This window comes from Pantherophis guttatus, chromosome 1 (assembly GCF_059756535.1).
Source record: "Pantherophis guttatus breed Tessera chromosome 1, ASM5975653v1, whole genome shotgun sequence".
NCBI classification, from domain to species: Eukaryota; Metazoa; Chordata; class Lepidosauria; order Squamata; family Colubridae; genus Pantherophis; species Pantherophis guttatus.
Genome location: NC_142063.1, coordinates 248,496,982 through 248,521,768, shown reverse-complemented (window position 1 = coordinate 248,521,768; position 24,787 = coordinate 248,496,982). Strand labels below are relative to the sequence as shown.

At 34.1% G+C, this 24,787-nt stretch overlaps 1 protein-coding gene and 1 long non-coding RNA gene across 2 annotated transcripts; one reads left to right on the top strand and one right to left on the bottom strand.

Moving 5' to 3' along the window:
• HDAC2 (histone deacetylase 2) lies at positions 1–24,682 on the top strand. Its single transcript, XM_034409196.2, has 14 exons — positions 1–235; positions 5,879–5,991; positions 6,886–7,003; positions 7,892–7,966; positions 8,756–8,894; positions 13,605–13,746; positions 16,864–16,956; positions 17,038–17,146; positions 18,920–19,060; positions 21,311–21,419; positions 22,030–22,160; positions 22,845–23,000; positions 23,804–23,861; positions 24,296–24,682. Exons 1-14 carry the CDS (start codon positions 184–186, stop codon positions 24,324–24,326), a joined length of 1,467 nt encoding a protein of 488 aa, XP_034265087.1. The 5' UTR covers positions 1–183; the 3' UTR covers positions 24,327–24,682.
• On the bottom strand, positions 14,323–16,887 carry LOC132711093 (uncharacterized). The gene is made up of 2 exons (XR_009621880.2): positions 16,802–16,887; positions 14,323–16,060 (listed from the first exon to the last, which is right to left on the bottom strand). It is a non-coding gene; the product is annotated as an uncharacterized LOC132711093 (long non-coding RNA).
• Positions 24,683–24,787: the final 105 nt, after the last annotated feature.

Here is a 24,787-nt window from a genome sequence, read left to right as displayed (position 1 = left end):
GGCTGACAGCAGTCACGTCTGGAAGAGGCGGGGCCCTAGCTCCCTTACGCTCTCCCCGGCTCCGGCATCCGTGTTGCCGTGCCGTCGCTGCCTTCCCAGATAGTTCGGCTTCGGTCTTGTGTTGAATCGAATCTATCCTTCCCGCCGCCCCCCCCTTCAAGGGAGCCTCTTTCAGACGGCTTCATGGCGTATAGTCAGGGAGGCGGCAAGAAGAAAGTCTGTTACTACTATGACGGTGAGAGAAGGGCTGAGCGGGGCGAGGCTGCAAGGGAAGGGGTGTAATATGCCCAAGTGCTGCTGTCCTTATGTCCGTCCACTTCAAACCCCCTCCGTTCCCCCCCCCCCATTTTAATCGTTGAAGGGTGTTCGTTGGTTGCGCTCCTCGCGTCGCCCCTCCCATAAACCCTCTTGTCCTCGCGCGCCTTCTTTTTTTTTTTTTTTCCCGGCGCACGCGCCGCAGGCAGCCCCTCCCCCTAGTTTGTCTGGTACTGTTGCTTCTACCTATTGTGTCTGCCTAGCGTGCATTTGGATGTGGGACGCCGCTGGCTGCTCGTCTCGTTTGTGATTTCTCCTCACCCCGCTCTTTTTTTCCTTTCCTTTTTTTTTTTTTTTTTTTTTACTCTTGCAATCTTTCTTCCAATCTGCACCTCAACTTAATAGCTATTTTGCAAAGTCCGTGCATAACCTTGTATGGAAAACCCGTGGCTCTTTTTGCCTCCCCCCCCCCACCGTTCCCATTTTGTCTTTATCCCATTTTGATTTACAACTCCGAAATAAACGCGTTCACTGCTGTAAATGGGAATTTGCCTTCTGCGGTTTATGGGACAGAGAAACTCAAATGTTGCAGAAATAAGCCCGTATTAAAACGCAGAGCTCTATACTCGGGATCGCTGTGAAGGGTTTTGTTTTCTTGATTCTTGTCCTCCCCCTCCCAATAGAAAGCAAAATAAATACCACTGGCAGGGAGAATTGTTTTAATTAACAGGATATTTTCCTGCTCATCAAATAACTCTTTTTAATGTTTGGGCAGTTAAAGATTGATGCAAAACTCTAAAAGTTTTTGAAAAGGAAGGTAAAGGTTTTCATTCCCATTAAAAGGAGAAATGTAAGATTGTGTCCCCCATCAAAAAGTACAAGAGAACGCTTCAGGAGCACAAGTCCATTACAAAACAGCGTTTACAAAACTCAAAAATTAAAAATGTACTCCAGATATGTTTATGTTAACACCCAAAAAATTTTAAAAAAATGTTTTTGGTGAATTAGAATATATAATAGGACATCTGAGTTAATCAATAGAAGATCAAATATTTTGGTTTGAATTTTTCCAATAGCTATTTTGTTCCCCAGGATAAATTGATCAAGCTTCACAAAGTAAGTAAAAGAGTAGTAAAACTATCTGCTTGCAAAGACTCCAAGAATGAGCAAAAAGTATTTTTTATGAGGACATTACTGAGAAGTTGTTGGTTTAGAAGAATTGTTAAAATTGTAATTGAAAACATATTCTCAGAGTGGAATGATTCTCAAAATATGAATCCATATTAGATACAGGTAACTGCTGTTTGAATAATGATGGCAGGGCACAAATTAAAGATGGGCTGTTCCTAATGATCATGCTGAAAAGTTATCCTCCAGTTCTTGAATCTCCTGAAAAATATTTTGCCATAAACTGTGTTGTCCTGACTATTGATTTCTATTCTGCCTCAGGAATCAAAGTGACAAGTTTGTTTTGCTGCCTTTATACCTTCAAGAAAATCAAATGCAGATTCTCATAACTTTGTTTTTTCTCTTGACTGCTAATGGGAAAAATACTCTCCTTAATGGGTGGTGGGGCAGGGTTCAGGGAACATAGGTGGGTACTGTGGATGTAAGATTCAGCTATCTTTCATATTGCCTGAGTTACTGGTTCTTTGTGGTTGTGACTGGTTAGTCTGGGCTATTGTGAACATGGCTCTTCGGAAAGTACATTAAACCTATGTTAAAAATAAGTCAGACAACAGGTTGCAGGACTCGTTGTTTCTTTTATACTCACTGTGATTCTTGCTCCTTGTCTCTTTGTGGTGTTTATTTTTACTTGCTCATTTTGAATAATCCATTTTCTCTGTCACTCAAAAGTGAGTAAGAATAAATGTCTAATATACTTTCAGAAATACAGGTTAGCATATTGGATCATAAAGAAGTGTATATAAAACTTTAAAATCTCTTCAGAAATCACCAGCCTGATGTACCAGAGGCAGTTGCCTCTGCACAGCCTATCATACAGCGAAAGCCAAAATAGCTATGTAACCAATTGGTAGGAAACATGCTTGCAACAGCCTAAAAGAGCTAATAGGAGTTGAGCAGATCATAAGTTTTGACCGCATCAGTAATCTTATTGTTAGTGAAGTGTGACAGATATGTACACAGTGAAAATTGTATCAGAAGAAGAGGCATCCTCTACTTTGAAACTCTGACAGCTAAAAAAGATTGGGCTAGAAGATGAGATACATGCAATGTCATGAGAGCATGTCATTTAAAAATATTCATTAAACCATGTTCATGCCATGATTAAAGGGAAATGAGAATCAGTCTTATGCTGCTCTTTAAAGTAGAGATAATTGCCCAAATGAAATCCTACAGGGTGTGGCTAATCTGTTTGAATAAATTGTAAACTGACATGGTGTGAACTTTTTTTAGTCTTTTTATGCTCAAATAACTATGGAAAGAAATTAAAACTTGGGGCACAAATGCCTTGTATGTTTCATGAGTGAATAATTTTCTCAGAACTCCAAATTGACAGGGATCATTTAAAAAAAATTGAGGATAATGTGACAATATTGAAATTATTAATGTAGAAAAATACAATATTTAGATCTTACTGGTGAGGAAAAGCTTAGATTAATGCAGAGGCTTCCTTTCTTTTCAATTCACAGTGACCTTAATATGTTAATAATATTTTCATGGTACACAGTGGTTCCCAAACTGTGTACTGTGGTGCCTCAAGGAAGGTAAGGAAAGTCTCAATTAGGTAGTAAAATATCCTATGGTGCGCTTAAGAGTTTGTTGAAGCAGCATTGTGCAGTTTGGGAACCACAAGATTAGTGGTTTGTTAGTATTTTAGCTAAGAAACTAGATCTAATGAGAAGTGTAGTAGAATCTTGAATATATACTCACCATTTTCAAGAAGATGTGGGATTAAAGTCTTGAACCTCATTAATATCTACAAAAATATGGCAACCTACACAACAAGACCAGTAAATATTCTAACTAAACAATGCCAGCACCTCTGGAGATTAGAAGAGATCAGTCTACATACAAATATCAAAAGAGGAAATTTAACCAATTACTAACCAATTTTTCTGTTACTATTTTAAAAGTAATTTAAAAATATTTTTAAAAAGATCAATAGTAAAGAAGCCAATAGTAAAGAAATAAGTACTTGAACTTGCTATAGCAAGTTGAAATTTCCAATGAAAACCTTGGAAAAGATAATCAGTTGTTTAGGACATGTATGCACTTACAAAGATCAGAACTGTACAGATAATGGTTTTCTCTGTGACACCATACACAAGTAAAAGTTTGAAGAAGCAGAATAGAAAGAGTATTGACATTTTTGAACTTTGGTGTAACAAAATAACAGAGTTGGAAGGAACCTTGGAGGTTTTCTAGTCCAACCCCCAGTATTGACAAGAAAACAAACCAATTGTCACAGAACAAATCCATCTTGAGTTCTTACTTGAGATACAAATGACCACAAATGATCATATTCTGAATGCACTGTGTTCATCTCTCTTGGGAAGTCCATAATGCTGGGAAAAATGGAAGGAAAGAAAAGGGTAATCAGCACAAAGGTAGAAGGAGCTGATTACAACAGTAGTGGCTGCACCACTGGAAAACCTGAAGGCTGGAATTGAAAGTCATTGCCCTGGGCAAAGTGTCGCTAAGAGTTCTTGCTAATTTGATGGCACATAATAAGAATTCTTGGAGAAGTAAAGGACAGATGTTAGAAAAAAAAACTATATAAAAATTAACATTTTATGTTACATTTGACTCAGTATTATGGAATTGAGAATCAAAATAATAATAGACTTTTTGAGTCTGATTCATTGCATATTTACCGCATTCTAACAGTAAAAATAATAATACATTGTTGTACTTGTGTTGTGGAATGGCATGCTAAATTGTAGAAAGTAAGTTGACCTGTTTTTGGATTCTTTGCTTAAAATTCCCTTCAGTAATTTCCTAAAAAATAATAAAACAGTTTTATTGTTGTCTTTATTTTCAAAATCACTGTTTTGTTTAAAGAACTTAGAATGAATGGGTAAATACATTATCTTCAATTCAAATAAATGCTTGGTAGGCATTCAAAACCAATAATTCCATGCAGATTACTGAGCAAAAATTTGCAAATGCAATACAGCTAGTTCTTGACTTATGACTATTCATTTAATGACACTGCAGAGTTTATGATGGCACTGAAAAACATGACTTACAATCTTCCTCAAAGTTATGACTGTTGCACCACCCCCTTCAGCAGGTCATCACAGTCTTGATACATGCAATCATTTGTGATCTTCCCAGCTGTCTTCTGACAAGCAGTATCAAAGGAGAAGCCTCATTTGTTTAATGACCACAGTGAAAATGAGTGTAAATGGCTCCAGTCACATGGTGACTCACTTAACAATTCCATTGCATAGTGACTGAAATTCCAGTCCCAATTGTGTTCATATATCAAGGACTGAAGGCTAGAGAAGATATGTTTCCTCTCATGCAACATAAATATTCAGCTTTCTATCCTTTCTCTGACAGACTAATAAAAATATTTGCAGACTGATTGCTTCCCCTCCAGAGGGGAAAATGCTAAAGAACACCAGTATATTGAAAGACTCGGAACATTGGATTTTGTTGCTTTTTCATCAGATTTGAGGTCTCTTCTACCACTGCACAGCATGATATTTCCCTCCGTGCATGGAGAGGAGGGAAAATCTCTCAATGTGTTAGGAGAACACACTTCATATCCAGGTGAAAGGTTTGCCTTTCTGGGTAAACCAGCAGAGAAGACTGCAAATATTCTCATGATCACAGGACACTAGGCAATCAGTTATACATGTGAACAGGTTGCCAAGTCCCCAAATTGTAGGAATTTGAGTGGAGGTCAGCTCGATGTTTTATGACACCTGGAAATGCTTTATAGGCTATAAAGCACCTGTTCCAAAGCCATTTTGACTGCAAATGCTTGTTAAACAATCAATTATAAACCTAGTACTCTCTGAATTGATTTAGGACTTAAGAATTAAAAGGATAATACTATATTTCATTAATTTATCATTTCATTTAATATGCTTATTTAATTGAAGAAACTAAATGCAGTTTACAGCTTTTGTTAAACATACCTGTTTTGAATGTGAGATGACAATAATATCACCAGGATTAATATTTGCCTTAGGTTCAAATAATACTTTGCACATGCAAATCACACAGCTCATTTATTAACTTTGCACTAGAGAGAGAGTACTCCATGGGCATTTTCATAACATAGAAGAAAATATGATTCTTTGTGAATGTCAAGAACATGTTATGTAAGTTTTGTAGCCTTAGTCTGCATGAAGATGGTGATGGCAGCAAATAATAACATAACTTGTGCCATAATTCTGTTTCAAATACTGTTAAGCCATCAGTTATTAGTAGCTATCACTGTTTCTTCCAGTGTCCAGAATATGTAAATGAGTTGCAATGTTTGCAATATTGCATAAATTCTGAAGGCTTCCAAATCCCAGTGGGTTTTTAGTTTTGTTTTAAAGAATGCTCACTAACAAAGTGATACTCGAGATGACTGGTGAATGAATCATAAAACTCAAAGCTAGAAAAAAGTAATAAACAGGACTGTTTTTTTTGGTTCTAGGTGACATTGGAAACTATTATTATGGCCAAGGACACCCAATGAAGCCTCACAGAATCCGTATGACACACAATTTATTGTTAAATTATGGCTTATATAGAAAAATGGAAATCTATGTAAGTATGCATTTATTGTTATCACTTAAAAGTTGGTGATCAGTGAAAAGAATATAGCCCTACAAATAATAGGCTGTACATCTTGAAATTTTAAACTCGGTGCAATTATACTTTATTGTGGAGACACAAAGTCTTTTTTAGAATGATACCACGTCAGAATAAGAAATCTATGATCTGTTGGGACAAGATGTCAAACTCATGTGATCTGTCCTGCCACAATGCTTTAGGTGAACACTACAGGTAAAGTCCATCTCAGTTACCCTGCACCCTCTCTGACAGGAAAAGAAAAGAGGCACACAAAATTGTTAGAACTGTACTCATAGGAGGTGTGCTGTGTAGCAGCACGCGTTCTGGAGAGAGAGAGAAAATGTATGGATATGTATATTTGCCTTTGTTCATGCAGAGGTTTATTTAAAAGGCTCTCAAAAGCAAATATACCTGGACATTTTATGCTTTTCTTGATGGGGCAGGGGAGATGAAGGTGTTCCATGTAGATTGAGTCAAAATGGGTTTGGAAAAAGAACTCCCAGTATCACCTTGAAAAGATAAAGGCATCCCATGCAAGACAGCGCAGGAGATAATTGTAGGTTGTACACTTCATGGAATGATTTCCTTTCTGCTGGAGAAAGTAGAATGATTTTTTTCTATGGACTTTGTGGCCTTGTTCTCTAAAACTTGATTTTAATTATTTGATATATACTTGATACAAGGTATGTTTTCTTTTATGATCAAAAATACTTTGTATTTAATCTATACTTTCTTTCTACTATATTATAAAATACATGGCAAGGACAAAATTGAAATTATTAATCTATTTCTTTGTGTCAGTTTAATGTGTCTGATGAAATATGTCTTTACTTAAAATACTGCCATGTCAATCTTGTTGCTTATTAGCGTCCCCACAAAGCTACAGCAGAAGAAATGACTAAATATCACAGCGATGAATACATCAAATTTCTTCGTTCAATAAGACCTGACAATATGTCTGAATACAGCAAACAAATGCAGAGATGTAAGTCTCCCATTGATTTTAAATAAAAGAATAGCATAAGAAATGTTATGTCTTGCATACAAAGAAAATCTGAGCTCCGTTTCTAAAGCAGTTAATTTTTCTTCAATATTATAGAATTGATTTAAGGAAGAAACTTACAAAATATTTTATTACTTATTGAATTTTGATGTGATTGTTAGCATTTTCAGTAGTTTATTTCTTTAAGTGCCTGTTATATGGAGAATAATCAAAACTTTGTTCAAACAAAATGCTCCTAATTACCATTCTGTAGTTTAAGGACTGAAAGATATTCAGTTGGGATTCACAGCTTTTTCTCTAGTTAAAATGAACTTTGAAGCAGTAATGCACTTCTGTTGGAATAACCATATTGCTTCTAATCACCATTAACTTAACAGAGGCAGAAAGCAACTATTTCCTTTAGTCATATAGTTATTTCCCTAGCACCGGCATGAGCAGGAAAGGATATAATAAATAAAGGGCAACACTATGGGATTTAGCAGCATTAGTTTGAATCTTTGTTAATGACGAAGTTTCAAATGCATGACACTAAACTCATTCAAAACAAAGATTTCTACTCTACAGTTTAGGATTATTATATGCATCAGAGGAGGAAAGCTGCAGTTCTTTAACTTACGAGTGTGAATATATTATTAAGTTCGTTAGAACAAGGTAATCAACAGGTGCTGCATCTATGGTAGTGAAATAAAATTGCAAAACAAAATTAACTTCTACAATAAATGGATACCGATAATGTGACCTCATTTGGAATATTAGTGTTTGGTTTTTTTAGTTTCTTAATGTCAAAAATTATTAGCAAAACAAACCTAAAATATGTTCATGTAGCTTGAGAGAGAACTTTAGATGATTAATGAAAGTTTCCTTTATTAGTTAATGTTGGGGAAGATTGTCCTGTGTTTGATGGACTGTTTGAGTTCTGTCAGCTGTCAACAGGAGGCTCTGTAGGTAAGTTTATTCTCCTTAGTTCTTTTTCTTACTTACTGATTTTTCAAAGTTTTGTAAATTAAGTAGCACTAACAGTGTTATTTCAGGTATCTTTTCATGTTCTACGTTGGGTAGATTTTTAAAATCTCAGCTGATCTTTCTCCCTGTTAGTGTGATTGGCATATTCTTCCTGTGTGGCAAAGGAACTTCATGGGATGGCTGACTATAGGCTGGGGCAGCTGTCCTCGCTATATCAATGGGACTAAATGCTGGGGCACTGGGGCTTGAGGTAGCACTCCTCAGTAGAAGCAGAGGCTCAGAGGCAGTAGCAGCAGGCTCTACCAATATATGCTTCTGAATAGTGCCACTTTGCAGGACAGCCAAAAGGACAGAGTTGGTAGGGGGGGGGGGTTAATAATGGTATGGGGAGTTGATGTGGGTTGGAAGAACCAAGGCTTGGGGCTGAATGAAACCAAACTGGGAATGGCTTGGATCAAGTTGGATATATATTGCCTAACAGCTACATGGGATTCACTAAACTCTCATTCCTAAGTGGGGCAGTCAAGTAATGTCTCATTTAATGACCTCATTGCTTAACGATGGAATTACTGGTCTCACTTGTGGTCGTTGAACCACAATCTGTATGTGATTTGCAACACAGCAGCAGAAGTGCTTAAAAAAAACCTGTTGAAATTCAAGCCAGAACAGAAATGTGTTAAGTGAAATTATTATTTTTCTTGCTAGGCACTATATCTTGTCTTTTTAATTTCTGCAAAATATTTTTAACTGCATTTTCTCATGTTTCTTTAGCTGGAGCAGTAAAATTGAATAGACAACAAACAGATATGGCTGTTAATTGGGCAGGAGGACTTCATCATGCTAAGAAATCAGAGGCATCTGGTTTCTGTTATGTCAATGATATTGTGCTCGCCATTCTGGAGTTATTGAAGTAAGTTCTTGGTACAGTTATACACATAACTTACCCAATAAATAAGTTGAAAACATTAGCATTGCATTGAAAGTGAGTATGTTGAGCAAAGAAATAGCAGAGTTAGGAAAGGGGTTTTTTGGTAGTTTGAGTTCTCCTTTATGCATTCTTTCTAAATTTAATTTAAAAATGTTATGCTCTGTTCCAAAACTATCTGACTGTAATCTTATAATTAGTTAAAGTGAAAGAACAGTTATAAGAGACCTGTATCTCCAATCATGTGATAGCTGTAATTTTTCACAGATTATTCTTATTAATGTTTTATTGGCATGAATTGTTTTTTAAAGTATAGATAATCATTATACCTTTAGACCAGTCTATTGTGGGTTGGTCTAATTTATTATATTAGCTCTATTGTAATTTTAATAGCTAAATTTGGTTTCAGATATTTTTTAATGTCTGTAAAGTCTTTCAGTGTATCTGCACTTGGTGTTACCATTTTCAGTAATAATTTCTTGATGAATTCATAACAAACAAAATTGGCTAAGTCTGTTTATTTCAGTCTTGTATAAAAATGCAAAATTATGTTACTATATTATTAAACTGTTAGTTAATTTAAAATAGCTATTTTACTTATTTTGGATTAGCAAATACAAGGAGGGAAAGTCCAGCTCCTTAAATCTAAGATTATGAATATTATCATAAGAAGTAGAGCAATCATAATAAAATAAAGATGGAATTTAGAAGTTATCCATTAAATTATCAGCCTATGCATAACAACAACAACAACAACAACAACAACTTTATTGTCATTGTACATGTATACACAGTATACCCATGCAACGAAATTCACTTAACACCCAAAGACCAGGTCCAACACACACAACAATCTCCAAACACACTCCCACCCACCACAATTCCCCACCCCTAAACCACCCAAACATCCACACAACAGACCAAGTAATGCTGTCCAACAGCTCACTGATGGTGGCCTTTTAGTTCATTGTTGAGTGCAATTATAGCTCTGGGATAAAAACTATTCAGAAAATGTGTGGTCTGAGTTTTAATTGTTCTGTATCTTCTGCCAGAAGGCAACAGTCCAAAAAGATTGTAAGCAGGATGGGAAGAGTCTCTGAGAATGTTATGCAACTTCCTCAAACAGCGAGATTCAAAGATGTCGTCCAGGGCTGGTAGCTGGAGCCCGATGATATTCTGGGCAGTTTTAATGATTCTCTGTAGAGTTTTTTTCTCCGCTACAGAGTTGCTCCCATACCATGCAAGAATACCGCATGTCAGGACACTCTCAATGGTGCTGCGATAGTAGGACAGTACATGCTGAGATAGATTTATCTTCCTGAGCATTATCAGGAAGTACAGCCTCTTCTGTGCATTCTTTGCAAGCATGTTAACCTTCATAGTCCATGAGAGGTCCTTCAAGATATAAATGCCCATAAATTTAAAACTACCAACCTAAACTCTTACCAAACTCACACATGGTCATAGACACAGATGTATAGGTGTATATTTAAACAGTACTTTTTCAGGATCTTAAAAATATATTCATGGGCACCATATCAAGAGGAAATTACCCATAACCAGAAATTGAAGCCTAAAAGAGTTTCTGTGTAAATGTAGATATGCACATTTATTTTCTCTTTCAAAAGATAGAAATGTTAATTGGTATATAATTAGAATGTCAACAGCTTCACATTAAAGCACTGGGTTTTTGGGAGAAGCATCATAGCAACAGGGCTAAATTTTAAAGTCAAATGATGCAATATATATATATATATATATATATATATATATACACACACACACACACACACACACACACACACACACACATTTAAACAAAAAATATAACTAGGAAAATAGAAATTGACAGAAGACCTAATTGCAGCAAGCAGATTGAAGATAAAGAAGAGAGAAAGAAAATACAAAAGGAAGTAAAAAGAAAGCAAAATTACATTTCCTTATTTTCACTATCACACTTACAACCTTCTGCAAAATTCATGTCTTTGAAAATTAGTGTTTTGCTGCCAAATATGTTGGTGATGTAATTAGGAGGGAAAAGAGTGGTGTGTCTGCAAAAAAAATGGGACTACCTAATTTAAATTCATTAATTTAAAAAATAATTTGACTTTTTACAAGTTGTATGAATATGATACAAGGAGGGGCAACAATTCTGGTAAGATTTATCATAGTTATATGCAGAAATAACGTGGATATACCTTTCTGTCATATGTAGCATTTTTGTATGCAGAATTCAAGAAAGTAGTTTCCACTTTAAGAATAAAAAAAAAATCAAATAGTGAATTGATGTTAGAATGTAATGCTATATTTTGAATTATACACAAATGCACACACACTATAGAATCTTGTGGAAGGAGAATTTTTATCCAATCCCCCCTCCAAGCTTGAAAGAAGAATATGCCAAACCTGTGCTTCCATAGTTTTGCTAGATACCTTTTTATGTTACTAACTCATCTATAAAACCAACAATAATAAGATTAAAAGGAAAACCAAAAAGAAAAATACATAGGTATATGTATAGTACCAAACAGCCTTTATTGTACTCATTGACCAGTCGTCCATTAAATACCAAATAAAATACAAAGCAAAGTAATTTTCCCCCCAAAAATAAAACAACTTACCGCATGATTCAGTCTAAATAAATTTTAGAAATAATAAAATAGAACTTGGCCACATTCAAATTCAGTCACATCAGTTAGCTAACAGTAGCTGTATGAAGAATGTATCTGAATGTCCTGAAAAATTAGTTATAAAGAAATTAAAATAGCTGTGGGGATTTATAAAATGGACAGCAGCAAGCATTGGCCATATTTTCAATTGCCTTTCATCATAACATAAGTATAGAGTTTTTATTTATATTTTCTGAATTTTCCCTCAAAAGCAGCCATTGAGAATGTGTCAAAAATGTGTTAGGTTAAATCTGTTCTGAAATTGGTTATGATTTTTTTGATTTAAATATTTTGCTGGCCATAAAAAAGAGGAGTCAGAAACATATCTCTAAGGCAGACAGATTGAATTGCCCTTTTCTGTACATTACATTTTATTTAAGACCTGATAAGCCTGCTTGTAAAAGTGTCTTGTGAAAAGCAATTTCTAATAAAGCAATTTTCTCCAGATCAACTGAAAACTATTAACCAATATCAGAAATCCTACACTCAAAGTAAAAAATAGTAGCTGTAACCAATTTAAAACAGTACATAAGCATTCATTGGTCTCCACTTAAATCATGCCAGAAAAAACATATATCTAAACTATAGTTTTTAATTTGTACTGCAACATAAAATGTGGAAATAAAATGAAATGCAAGCTTAATATCAATAAAAGCAGTATATAGCGCTAATTTTGACTTGATATATATTTTTCAAGCTAGTGCTAAAACATGATGTATAACCTCTAAAACTTGCCTATTTTTCTTGCCAGCATATGTTCTGTATAGGTCAGTTTGAGAGTTGAATTTATAGATGTTTGGCATAAAGCTTGCTAATTACAAGTAAGAGATTGATGTGCCAATAATTAGTGGGCAATCCTGATTTCCTATAAAGTTAAGTCCATTATCTTGGGTTAATTCAAGGGATAAAGAAATAAATCATTACCTGAAACAAGATACTTTCCACCATGATGATTGTTGGTGGTTGTAAATTGGTAAGAAGTATCATTGCAGATGACCTGAAGTACTTTATTCTTTTTTTTTCCTAAAGAAAAAAAGGCCTCTTTCACAAGGACTGCTGAAAGTTGATAGCACAGCTTCCTTAAACTTTAAAGTAGAAATATAAAAACTGTAATACAAACCTAAAATAGGCATCACACACAGTTAAAATAAGAACCTTACGTATGTTCTGACCTAGGCTTCCTGAGTCAGTAAAACACATGAGTAGTCCCAAAAACCTGTTTTATTTTAACAGCTGTGAATTCTGTTCATTCACAGATGAGTCCCAAATAGTTGTAAAGAGTCCTTCGGGATAAGGCTGTTAATCACCCACCTTTATCTCCCTTGACATGCTGCGAAAGACCTAATTGGCAAAACCACACGGAGTCTAGAATCAAACAGAGCTTCAGACTTAAACTGCACAGAATTAACAATGTTGCTTCCTGCAAAGGCCCACATGCCTTTGCTCCTCTTTTTAAGTCTTATGCGAGGGACCAATAATCTCCAAGTCCTACTCCCAAGTTGTCCCTTTTGTTTTAACTGTTCTTGCCTTCTGGCAGCTCTGCGCATGCGCACACTGGGAACAGGCTTCCCCTGTTTCTCTGCCTTGCAAGGTCCAACTCTGGAGGCTCCGGAGGCAGTACATACCTCCCAGATGGCCTTTTCTCTGCCTCCAACGCAGAGCCCTCATCCGAGCCTTCTCCAGACTCCAGGACTGGCCCATGTTCCTCCCTAGCGTCCTCACTGTCCGACTCTGCTGCCAGCTCTGCAGGCTGCTGGCAGACCACAACAACGTAATTGTATCTTTGTAACCTTAACATGCAACTGTCAATATAGTTATGCATTGTGAACTCCCTATTATATACTAAATATGCATATAATATTGCATATGCAGTACTGCATTCTATGTCGTCATCTAGGCTAATACTTGGAAATGTTCTAATATTACTGGAGTTGCGTGAAGGATAAATACTAGCCACATTTTCCTCTAAAGAAGAGTAGTGAGTTTTTTTCTATTGCTTAACTATTTTGTTTTCTTTTGTGCCCAGATATCATCAAAGAGTGCTTTACATTGATATTGATATCCATCATGGTGATGGTGTTGAAGAAGCTTTTTATACCACAGATCGAGTTATGACAGTATCATTCCATAAATATGGTGAATATTTCCCTGGAACAGGAGATTTAAGGGTGAGTTCAGTTATAAGCTTATTTAATTAAGATAACATTTTAGAAATGCTGTTCTTAAGCCTCATTCTCAAGTTAAATTAGTTATTAGTTTCTGTCCATCTTTTCCATTAAATTCATTTAAAATTCATTAGGATTTACATTAATATGATATCGGTCTACATTAGTGTAAGTCCAGATGCTTATTTTCGTACATTTCTGGGAGAGATATTGTAATGGATGTAATGTTTTGAAAATAATTACATTTTTATATTAGATGTGGCATCTGGAGGGTACTAATGTTTTAAACAAAAGTCATTTTAGCATCTAGACTCTAGAGTGATTGTGAAGTTCTTCCAACCTAGTATCTGGACTCCATTTTCACTTGCAAGATAAATATCCAGAAAACCTAAAAATGGCTGGTCAAAACTAATAGACACCAAGATGCCTTTAAGATTTCTCAATAATTGTAATTGAACTATACAAACAGTGTCATTGCTTCATTTACAAAGACTAGTATGACAGCAAACATAATATTTAGCATTAAAAATTATATGCCTTTAATTTGTTCCTATAAAACATGAATAAATACACTCACTGTGTTGTATAATGGGTAACATTTTATTGGAGATAATGCTACATGGGGCAACAGTAGTTACTACAAAGGAACTATAGAAATTTGATTTTATAGGCAAGGCAGAATACAGGAAAAAACAAAGGTCTATTATTAATTCAGGTAACCCAGTGTCAAATCACAATTTAATTCATAATTATTTAAGGATGTATCCATGACAAATGTTACTGTTTCACTAGAATCCATTAGACACATTTGAGTCTAGGCCAATGCTTGGCTATTATGTTTTTTAGAATACTACATTGAAAAACTGAATGCCTCCTTTGAATATACTGTTTTAAAAAACATTAAAAGAATAACAAGTAAAAATACTTCAAAAAAACTTAAAGACATTGCACGAAATCACTGTTAAGCACTGTTTTGTTGAACAAACTACAATGGCCTTGTTATTATGTAATGCTATACTATACTAATAATGTTGGGCCAGTGTAATGTTTTAAATTGTTGGACTTAGACTAAGATTTCAGTTCAAGTCCCCATTTGATCAGAAAGCTGATTAGTTGACTTGAAAGGGCATTGGGACAAACCCAATGTACACAATGTTAAAAATTGTAGAAGAAAGTCAAAATATATATGCAATAAACATAATAAATCTCGTTCTGATAAAGTTTTCTGAGTAGAGCAACTAGCTATAATAATATATATGAGTGCATAATCTTGTGTCTCTAAACTATAACAGTTAAGAAAACAGAGATAATTCCTATTGCTTCAGAGTTCCTTGGTAGTTAATGAATAATATTTCAAGAAGCTTTGAAAATTTTTGCACATTCTTATTTTGCCATTTTAGGTTGGCTGAATCTTTAGTATCAATAGGACTATGTTCTGAGATTAGAGAAACCAGGTGATTTTTGATGTCATTAAATGTTAAGACTAATAATGTGTATTAACACTAGGATTAGTAATGGTGGCCTGATTAGAAGCTAGAATAGAGATAGAGATAAGAAATAGGGGGAATATTAGCAGATATAATTTTTATAGAATAGAATATGAGTAATAATTAGATGAAAAGATTAGAGGTTGAAAGATGGTATTACTATGTACGCTTAGTAATATTAGCATTAAAATGGAACATTGAAATATTGAATAACTATTCTAAAACAAACTTGTATATCAATACTAGGATTATATAAATTTGATCAATGTATCAGCTATTGTTGTTGTTGTTGTTATTATTGCTGTTTGTATCAAAATGAATTATACCCAGAGGCCACACTGTCCATGTATTGATATTGATGTTTATTTAAAAATAAAAATCCAATAAAACAAAAAAAATGTTAAGACTAATAATGGACTTGATATTTACACTAATACCAATTTATCTTTTTAAAGGTGGAATTCTGTTTCTTTTACCTTTCTAATAGGAATTAAATACAATAGTTTAATAACTGTAAGAAACTTTTTTCAACCTGTCTGACCACAAGATGGTACTATTGCTTCATGCTAATCACAGGTGATTTTGAGAAAAAAAATCACATGATTAAGAGTATAATACTATTGAATGCCTATCAAAAATGGGTTAGTTGATGGTGTGAAATACCATTGAGAACTTTAACAAGATTTGAAAGGTTGCACTTCCTCCATGTAGGTCACAGCAAACATCAGCCACCAAAGCAGCCAATTTCATAGGTCCTGGCCTGAATCCAGATGGAAGAAGTCCAAATGATCTGTTTCCTCTAGAGGACTCTCTTCCATTTTTTCAATAACCTGCATTTTAAAAAAATAGGGAATGTTGGACGTGGGACAATAATGTTCAAAACAAAGATTTTTGAGAAGTTGATCATTTGTTTTTGTATTATAAGTTATTTCCACTGGAAATAAATACTATTCATATTCATTCTGGTAAATATGAATAGTAACCCATTGTTTAAAGGAGTGCAGCTGTTAAAATTCCTGAATGAAAGATTTAAAATTTATATAAAAATGCAAAGGAAATGAACATAAAAGAATAACATGTGTCTTTTGCTTAGTGAAATGTGGCACATTTCTTGTAGATAAAATAGCATGTGATTTTATGGATCTGACAGAGCAGACCCATGACTTTATATCCTATCCCCAGGTAATTGGTTGTTTTATAAAATCTAAACTGCCTGAATATCTGTATTTTACACCATCCTCATTCCTGGTGAAAGACACTGTATTTTACCCTGTACAGTGATTCCAAATCACGCTTTGCTGAGATAAATTGCATCCTAATTTTGCTTCTGGGTCTGATTCTTCTGTATTGTCACATGTCTATAGCCTGTTTCTCTGAACATATTATTTTGCACATTTTTTTCTATTGCACAAATCAAATGCTTTATAGTGTATGAAAAATTTCATGTAAAATATGTTTGATACATCTGTGGTTATTTTCTATTCAATATTTCTCACATGCTATAACATAGAAGCAATATTTTTAAATCACTTGTAATGGCCAATGCTGATCTGGAATTAAACACATCTTACCATGCTGTTTTCTTTCCCCGGCTACTGATGTGCAATGCCTTCTGTTCATGCTTTTCTTATAGGACATCGGAGCTGGAAAAGGCAAATACTATGCTGTTAACTTTCCAATGAGAGATGGAATAGATGATGAGTCATACGGACAAATATTTAAACCAGTGAGTATATTCTAAACACCTTTTAAAATAGATATTGTAGTATTGAATAAAAGGTTTAATATTATTCCTGCTTTTTTATAGATTATATCTAAAGTGATGGAAATGTACCAACCTAGTGCAGTAGTGTTGCAATGTGGGGCCGATTCACTCTCTGGTGATCGACTGGGATGCTTTAATCTTACTGTTAAAGGTAAGGGAACAAAACATTACAGAAGCATCACAGCTTCGTATTCTTGAAAACATTGTTAGCAATTTTTGGTGGAAGTGTTTTATGAGCTTTAATTCGCTAAAGAATTCAGCTTTATGACTTACAATGGGTTTCCAGACATTTTTCTTCCATTTCAGCTGTATTTCGTAATGCTTATGTAGCAGTTTATATATACCCATTGAGTTTTGATGGGATACTTTCAAAGTATTTATTCATTCATGCTGAAGTAAAAATTGTAATTAAATAACTTACGGTTAAATTGTGATGTGTTGTATATGAATTAATGGGTCCTCTAAGAAAATGTGTATCACCTTCTAAAAACTTAAAATGCCTGTTATTGACATTTGTTCGTGTATGTAGTTTCTTGTATATAGCAGGCAGTTGAAGGAATAACTTAAAAAGCTGTTTCAGTTTAGCATTTTTACATATAATAGACTGATGTGCCTTGCTTGTCAAATGGCATGTGAAGAAACAGATATACATAAATATGCAGAAGAATCTATATGCTACTAAAACCCTTGTTTCCATAATTTTTAACACGGCAAAATGGTGCATCATTGGACAACCATTTTTGAATCAAGTTATTTCAAATGGGTTAATTTATAGAATGCATCTGAAATCTAGGACACATGACTGAATGAAATTTAGGGAAATTGTGGCTACTGCAGTCATGTACACAATATTCTGTGACACTTAACCTGCCCACTGGCCTTAGACTTGCAATTTTTTCTGGCTTCCCCACTGTTTTTCTCTGCAACCTTCCCACAAGCAAAATAAGCTATCTGTAATTCTGGAAAGGGGAGGGAGGGAGCTTCCCATAAGGAAACTCAATGGGGAACCTGGACAGAAGTCATTCCCATGCCCACTGTTGTTTTGCCCACCCATGGTTGTTCTGTTTCTCTGTTTAGTTAAGGAAATGTCTCTGAAATAATAACCCAATAATACACAGGCTGTCTAGTATACTACTATATGTGCTTGTTTATAAACTTTAATTGGGTAAAACTGTGTGTGATAGGGCAACAGATTTTGAATCAACACCTTGAATGGGCTAACTTCCAAAATGTGTCCAAAATCCTCAGGAGATTAAAATTTGGCAAAGTTGTGGGCACTTTACTATTGCTATGTTATTGCACTGCTTGTAGTCACATTTCTGACACTCCCTGCTAGCTTCCAATGAGAAAAGTCTTTAGGAAGCTAACAGAAAGATGAAGTTGTGCTTGCTCCCCCTGCTTTTTTGTCATCTGTGGTCATTCTGTTTGGTTTTTTTTAAAGAAAGGAAATATTGCAAACCATTACCTGATGATTTATGGATTGTCTATCAGCCTTTCCTTAAATATAGCATTATGTTGATCTAAAGTTGCTGATGCTTAACAAGTTTTTCCATTAATGGAACATAGTTCTTGGAGAATCATTCATTAGTTACACTTAATTGTGGGCAATTCTGTGCCTTTTTTAAAACCTGGAAAACAATTTACATACAGGTACCTCAGTGCTTTAATGCAAAACACCTTAAAACATTTTAGGTAATCATAATAGTATTGATCACCTTAATTTTAAATTATTTTCCTTAAGACCAATAAATTATCTGTATTTTAAAACTGAAGTACCCCATTTTATTCTTCTATCATTTCAGATATGCTTTGTTTGGTTATGAGATCTCAATGTAGAAAATCCTTATTTGGTAATCTTCATATTAAATATAGGTGTCTTTTATAACTACATGTTTTCTTTTTAAATGCCCATGACTTCTGACAGGTCATGCCAAATGTGTGGAAGTTGTAAAGACTTTCAACTTGCCTCTTTTGATGCTTGGAGGAGGTGGATATACCATACGCAATGTTGCTCGATGTTGGACATATGAGACTGCTGTTGCCTTAGACTGCGAAATTCCTAACGGTAAATATTATACTAAAAAGTACAGATTGTCTAATAATCTAAGTTATAATTAACATAAGTTCACGTAGACTTTTCTCTGCCTTAACAAATTCCTAATTCCAACAAGAATTCTGTACATTGTGATTTTGAGTGGCACCACCCAAAAGCTCTACAGTTCTAAGTTCCTGCAAAATTCTTCAGACTCTATTCTAACCCTGCTTCTCCCTCTATGCTTTGGTTTCTTGGCTCCAAAATTTGGTTACATATTTGATTGTTGGTTTTTGCTACGCTCAACATTTTTGTTTTAATTCATGCTGTCCAGAAGGGACTGGCAAGGTACCCTTCAAAGTTACCCTTCCCATATGTTCATCTCTTCCCCCTGAGTCCTTCATGAAAGTAACATACACTATTGTTGTAGGATCCAAACATCATCTCTGTAGCTAGTTATTACCTTTCAGAATCTTGTTCTCTTCTTGGGCCATGATCCTCAATTGGATATCCTGACAAAAATAATATTTACACTCCCAGTTTCTTTATCTTCTAACTGAAGGCTTTGTAATCTCCAAAGATTCTTTCAGGATCTTTTTTGGCCATACCATTTGTCCCCATATGAATCAAAAGAAATGAATAGTTGGTGGGTTTGAATAATATTGGTAATGTTTTGTAGGGGGCAGTGGGAATGACCTTGAAGGACAAGAGGAAGAGCTCCTATCAAGGCAATGGCCATATAAGAGAGTCTTGATCCTAGGCCAAGAAAACATCTCAAACAATCCCTTTCCTAATTTGCACAAAGATAAAGTGAGGAAATTCATATTTGCAAGATTCTGTTACTATAGCTGTTACAATAAAAATTCTGACCTTTGTGGTATTAAATTTTGAGCCTAGTCTGTCTTGTTGGGCTGACCTCACTCTGTCATATTATGGGAAAACAGTGTTTTGGCTGCATCTTCCTTATTCTTCCACCACTGTTAATCTCTATATGTTGTCTGTTCTCAGTGATCTCACACTCTGGAATCATCCTTAAATTTACAGTATATACAGTGTAACTGTAACTTGTAATTATTACAATTATAATGTAAGGGTTTTTTTTAATGAAGGTGTGGGGGATGTTATACCTTAAAATAATACATATATATAAAATATGTTTTCAAACAAAATGTCAATATGTTTTGTTTCCCCCTTTGAATCCAGTGGATTTTGCAGTGTTTAAAAGGCATCCTTAGTATTTTGATATGTGTGTGTGTATATATTATCATAAGGCTTATATTATCCTAGTATTCCTTTGTTGACTAAGAGACATTCTTTCTGTAACTATCACTTGCCTATTGAAGTTTCTACTTGTGGCTGAATAATTATTAAAAAGTAAAAGTTCAACTGATGTTTCTTGAATGCAAGTTTATAAAAATAATACTTATTAAAAAATAATTTTAATAATATTGAAAATAAATAAAATATATAAAATCCTGTATGTAATTATGTTCATAAATTGTTTAACTTTAGACAGTGATTTAAATTAATTATTTAGTCCTTCCAGTTAGTATATAGAAATGGCCGTCCACTTTTCTTGATGACATTTTCAGATATGTTTGATCAGTGCCTTCTTTCTTGGGGAGTGACTGACTTGGTCACCTGACTGGTTTCCATGCCTCAGTCAGAATTAACACTGTTATCCTCCCAGCTTTTTACTCCAGAACTTTTAACCACAACATCAAACTTATTGTGTGTGGTACTGTGTATAAAACATAATTCAAATTTGTGGAGTAAATATTTTAATTGAATTGTTTAAATTATTTAAAGTCTTTTCGGGCGTATACAGTACAGATTCATTCTTTCAAGCTTCACTAGTTCAAAAGAGACATATGTTTGGAAGTATCTCTTTTGAAGAACTTTCCTATCCTACCTTCTATTATACTTGCACAGCTTTAAATGAATACATGTATTTATGTAAATGAATACATTCTAGGTGTCAATCATTGAAACAAAAACACAAATGAAGGAAGTCACTTCCTGTGACAGTGCAGACCCTATTTTTATTTTACAGAATATAAATATTCTCCATGTAAATAACATAACAGTATTTGAATCAAACCATAATTTTGAACCATAATATCTTTTACTTATGTTTCTCCTAGAATAAATCATTGCATTTATTGTTTTGATAACTGAAATTTTTTATAGTAATATTTTCAAATATACTAGTAAGGCCTGTAAGTCTGTTAGGAATTCAATAATAAAAATAAAAAAGTTATATCTCAATTTTGTTTTTAACAGAATTGCCATATAACGATTATTTTGAGTACTTTGGACCAGATTTCAAACTGCATATAAGCCCATCAAACATGACAAATCAGAACACTCCAGAATATATGGAAAAGATTAAGTAAGTATTAATGTCCTATTTTAATAAAAACAATAATGCTGTGAAAATTTGTAAATGTTTTATTAAATGATCAGTAATAATAGAAGGCAAGGAATGGGTTTGCTAATTACATCTGGGGTCTTAAATAGTATAAAAAATGAAAACTGATAGTTTATCCATTTAGTAACTCAGAAGAAATATCACTTTTCCTATTCTAAACTCAGGCCTACTGTATTAAAATTTTTGCTTAGAAAGTAAACTGGTAAGTCTCAGGAACCTTTTTTATCATTAACATTCATAGCTTGCATATTATTTTGAAAACTGGAATATGTTATCACTATAAAGTTACATTAGTAATTTTCAGAAGTTTGCATTGAACATTGAAAACAGGATAATTGTTCAAAGCTTGTATTAAAAATGTGTGAACATTTATAGAGGTGTATTTATGATTACAGAAGACCCATTTATCACATTAGTCATGTTTTTCTGTGAATTTCTATTCTGTGAAGTCCTATTGCCATATAACTTAATTTTCTATAGTAGTTTTTCGCAATCAGAAGCTAATATTGTTGATACTTAAAAAATTAAATGACAAACAAAGTTGTTTCATACTAAACTGCTTTCTTTGCAGGCAGCGTTTATTTGAGAACTTACGCATGCTGCCCCATGCTCCTGGTGTGCAGATGCAAGCTATTCCAGAAGATGCTGTTCATGAAGACAGTGGTGATGAAGATGGTGAAGATCCAGACAAACGTATTTCTAGTAAGTAAATTTTATAGGTAATGCTTAAAATGTTGGCCTTGAATTTTTGGATTTTGCTTCCTGTTTTTGCGGAGAAAATAATTAAACCACAATCCTAGTGCAGTTGCTTTTTTGAAGAAAAGTCACCTTGCTTCTTTGTAATTGCTTATGAATGGATATAAATAAATGCTTTTTTTAATGAGATGTCACAAATGTATTCTCATTTTGTTTCCTTTTACAGCCATTTGTTCCATGGTAACCCAAAATCTAGAATTTGGTAGCACCTTTTAAGATCAATAAATTTTATTATAAGACATAAACTTTATGAGTTGCAGCTTATTTCATCAGATATGTGGAATGACTTAACTGATGTAACATTTAAATAGGGATGGAGGGTGGTTGTGCAAATGAGGCTTCGTGGGAGAACAGATTACAAGTACCTTATTAATAATAGTAATGTGTTAAAAAATTCATTCAGTTTGTTCAGATCTTCTGGGATAGCCTGAACACAAAAACTGTAACAGCACAATTGAGTACAAAACAGCTGAATTTATCTACATCAGTAGGTGTCAGGTTACCATGCCTTTTTGTTGTTGTTAAATACTGTGTCATTGCTGAAGAGCCTTTATGTCATCAGGTAACATTTTGAAGAGATATGAAAGATCTTAGAGTAATCTCTTTTTAAAATTTCCATATTAATTCTAGTTCGTGCTTCTGATAAGAGGATAGCCTGTGATGAAGAATTTTCTGATTCTGAAGACGAAGGAGAAGGTGGACGCAGAAATGTTACAGATCATAAGAAAGGAGCAAAGAAAGCACGCTTAGAAGAAGACAAGAAAGAGGCAGAAGACAAAAAAGCAGGTGCGTCAATGCTAAATGAAACATGTTTTCTGTTAAGCTAAACATACCAAATTCACTTGTAAGCAAATTCTGTAATCTGTTTTGCATATAATAATAGCTCTTTCAAATGTTCAACTGAATGAATAAATAGATAGACAATTGGACTAGGCACAGAGTCACATTATCTGTTCTCTTAAACTACCACACATTCAAACAAAGATGTAAAGAATTATGCTCATATATGCAAAAATAAGAGTATGGTCTTAGATCCTGTTTTACCTGCTTCCTGGAAAGTTGTCTCATGCAAAGCTGTGCAAAATTAAAAAAACAGAAACAAAATAGCTACCTTGTAGGCTTTCAGTCATGTATGTAGCTTAAAAAAATAAAATAAAACTTAATTCTGTCTTCCCTTTGGGTTAAACCCTCCATTGTTCATCTGATTGAATGAAGAACACTTTTTATGATAATATCCAGCTAAAGCTCACACATTTTATGACTTAAACCAAAGTAATTGCACTGCTGACTTTCTAGGTCGAGATGAGGGATTCAAAAGTGCATAGGTTTAGCTTAGGTCATAAAAATTTGTAATACTGTTAATAGTACATATTAAAGTGAGATGTCATATTTTCTAGATTATCCCCAATGCATATAAATTGACTGAAATTAATAGTTAATTTCAGAGGTGCAGTTTCAGTTTTATGTGAGCTGCAATCTTATATTTATTTACCTGGGAGTCCTGTTAAATTGAATGAAGATTATTTCTTCATCATTTAACTGCTTATACTATTTTTGCAAATTGCTGCTATTCTTTTTTTTATTTCTAGATATTAAAGAAGAAGACAAATCTAAAGATAACAGTAGTGAGAAAGTAGATACCAAAGGGTAAGTATATTCCATCTGAAAAGTCTACATCTGCTTTTAAAATGTTACTGAATGTTAATTATCTACTTGCTGCTCCTTAAAAATTACAATAACCCTGTGTTGGTAACAATTGCATTTGTTTATAGTGTATGCTTGAATGGGTGAGGCCAGTCCATTCCCATTTGGAGGCAATTTCCACAATTTTCTGAAGTGAAATAGATTCCTTAAACATATGCCAAGTTTAAAGCACTCACTTTGGCCCATAAAAGTTCTCCAGAATCAAAAAATGAGTCCAGCTTTTAGCCCAAGCCATTTGTGGTGCTCTTGAGAGCACAGAAGGATGTTTATAGCCTGCATTCAGTTTCTAGACTGCACTTTTTGTATAAGTGAAAAAACAGTATTAATATGTGACCTACACTAATAACTTGTCTTTTCTTTCTGCCCCCCCCCCCCAGCACAAAATCAGAACAGTTAAGCAATCCTTGAACATAAAGCCTTACAGTATGTCAATCAAAGGACCCAATACCATAATGAAAAAAAAAATACTAAGAGAAGCTTTTCGTACTGGAAGAGACTTTTTATTTTCTTTTAGTAGAATTTGGCATGGAGCATATTTATTTTCAAACAACTGTGTTTTGATTTTTGGCAACTTGTATTGTGAATTCCCCAATTATGATACAAAATTTGTTCCTTCCACCAGGCTTTATGTAATACTATTTAAAATGGATGTGAGTTAAGATGTAGTTAAACGTCTAAACTGATCTATTAAAATTTCCCTTTTCCCGGATTGATTTTATCCCCTTTTTGTAATTATATCTTTATTAAAAAACAAACAAACTGTACTTGGCTGATTTGTCTATTATTACCTTGTATATACAAATGTATGAATCACACTACTGTTATGAAAAAATCTGGTTAACCTTGAAATTGAGTTTGGTGAAAAATAT

Coding starts and splice junctions, on each gene's coding strand:
- HDAC2 (XM_034409196.2), top strand. CDS start 184: ATGGCGTATAGTCAGGGAGGCGGCAAGAAGAAAGTCTGTTACTACTAT. Junction 13,747..16,863: donor CTGGAACAGGAGATTTAAGG/GTGAGTTCAGTT, acceptor CTTTTCTTATAG/GACATCGGAGCTGGAAAAGG. Junction 23,862..24,295: donor GAGAAAGTAGATACCAAAGG/GTAAGTATATTC, acceptor CCCCCCCCCCAG/CACAAAATCAGAACAGTTAA.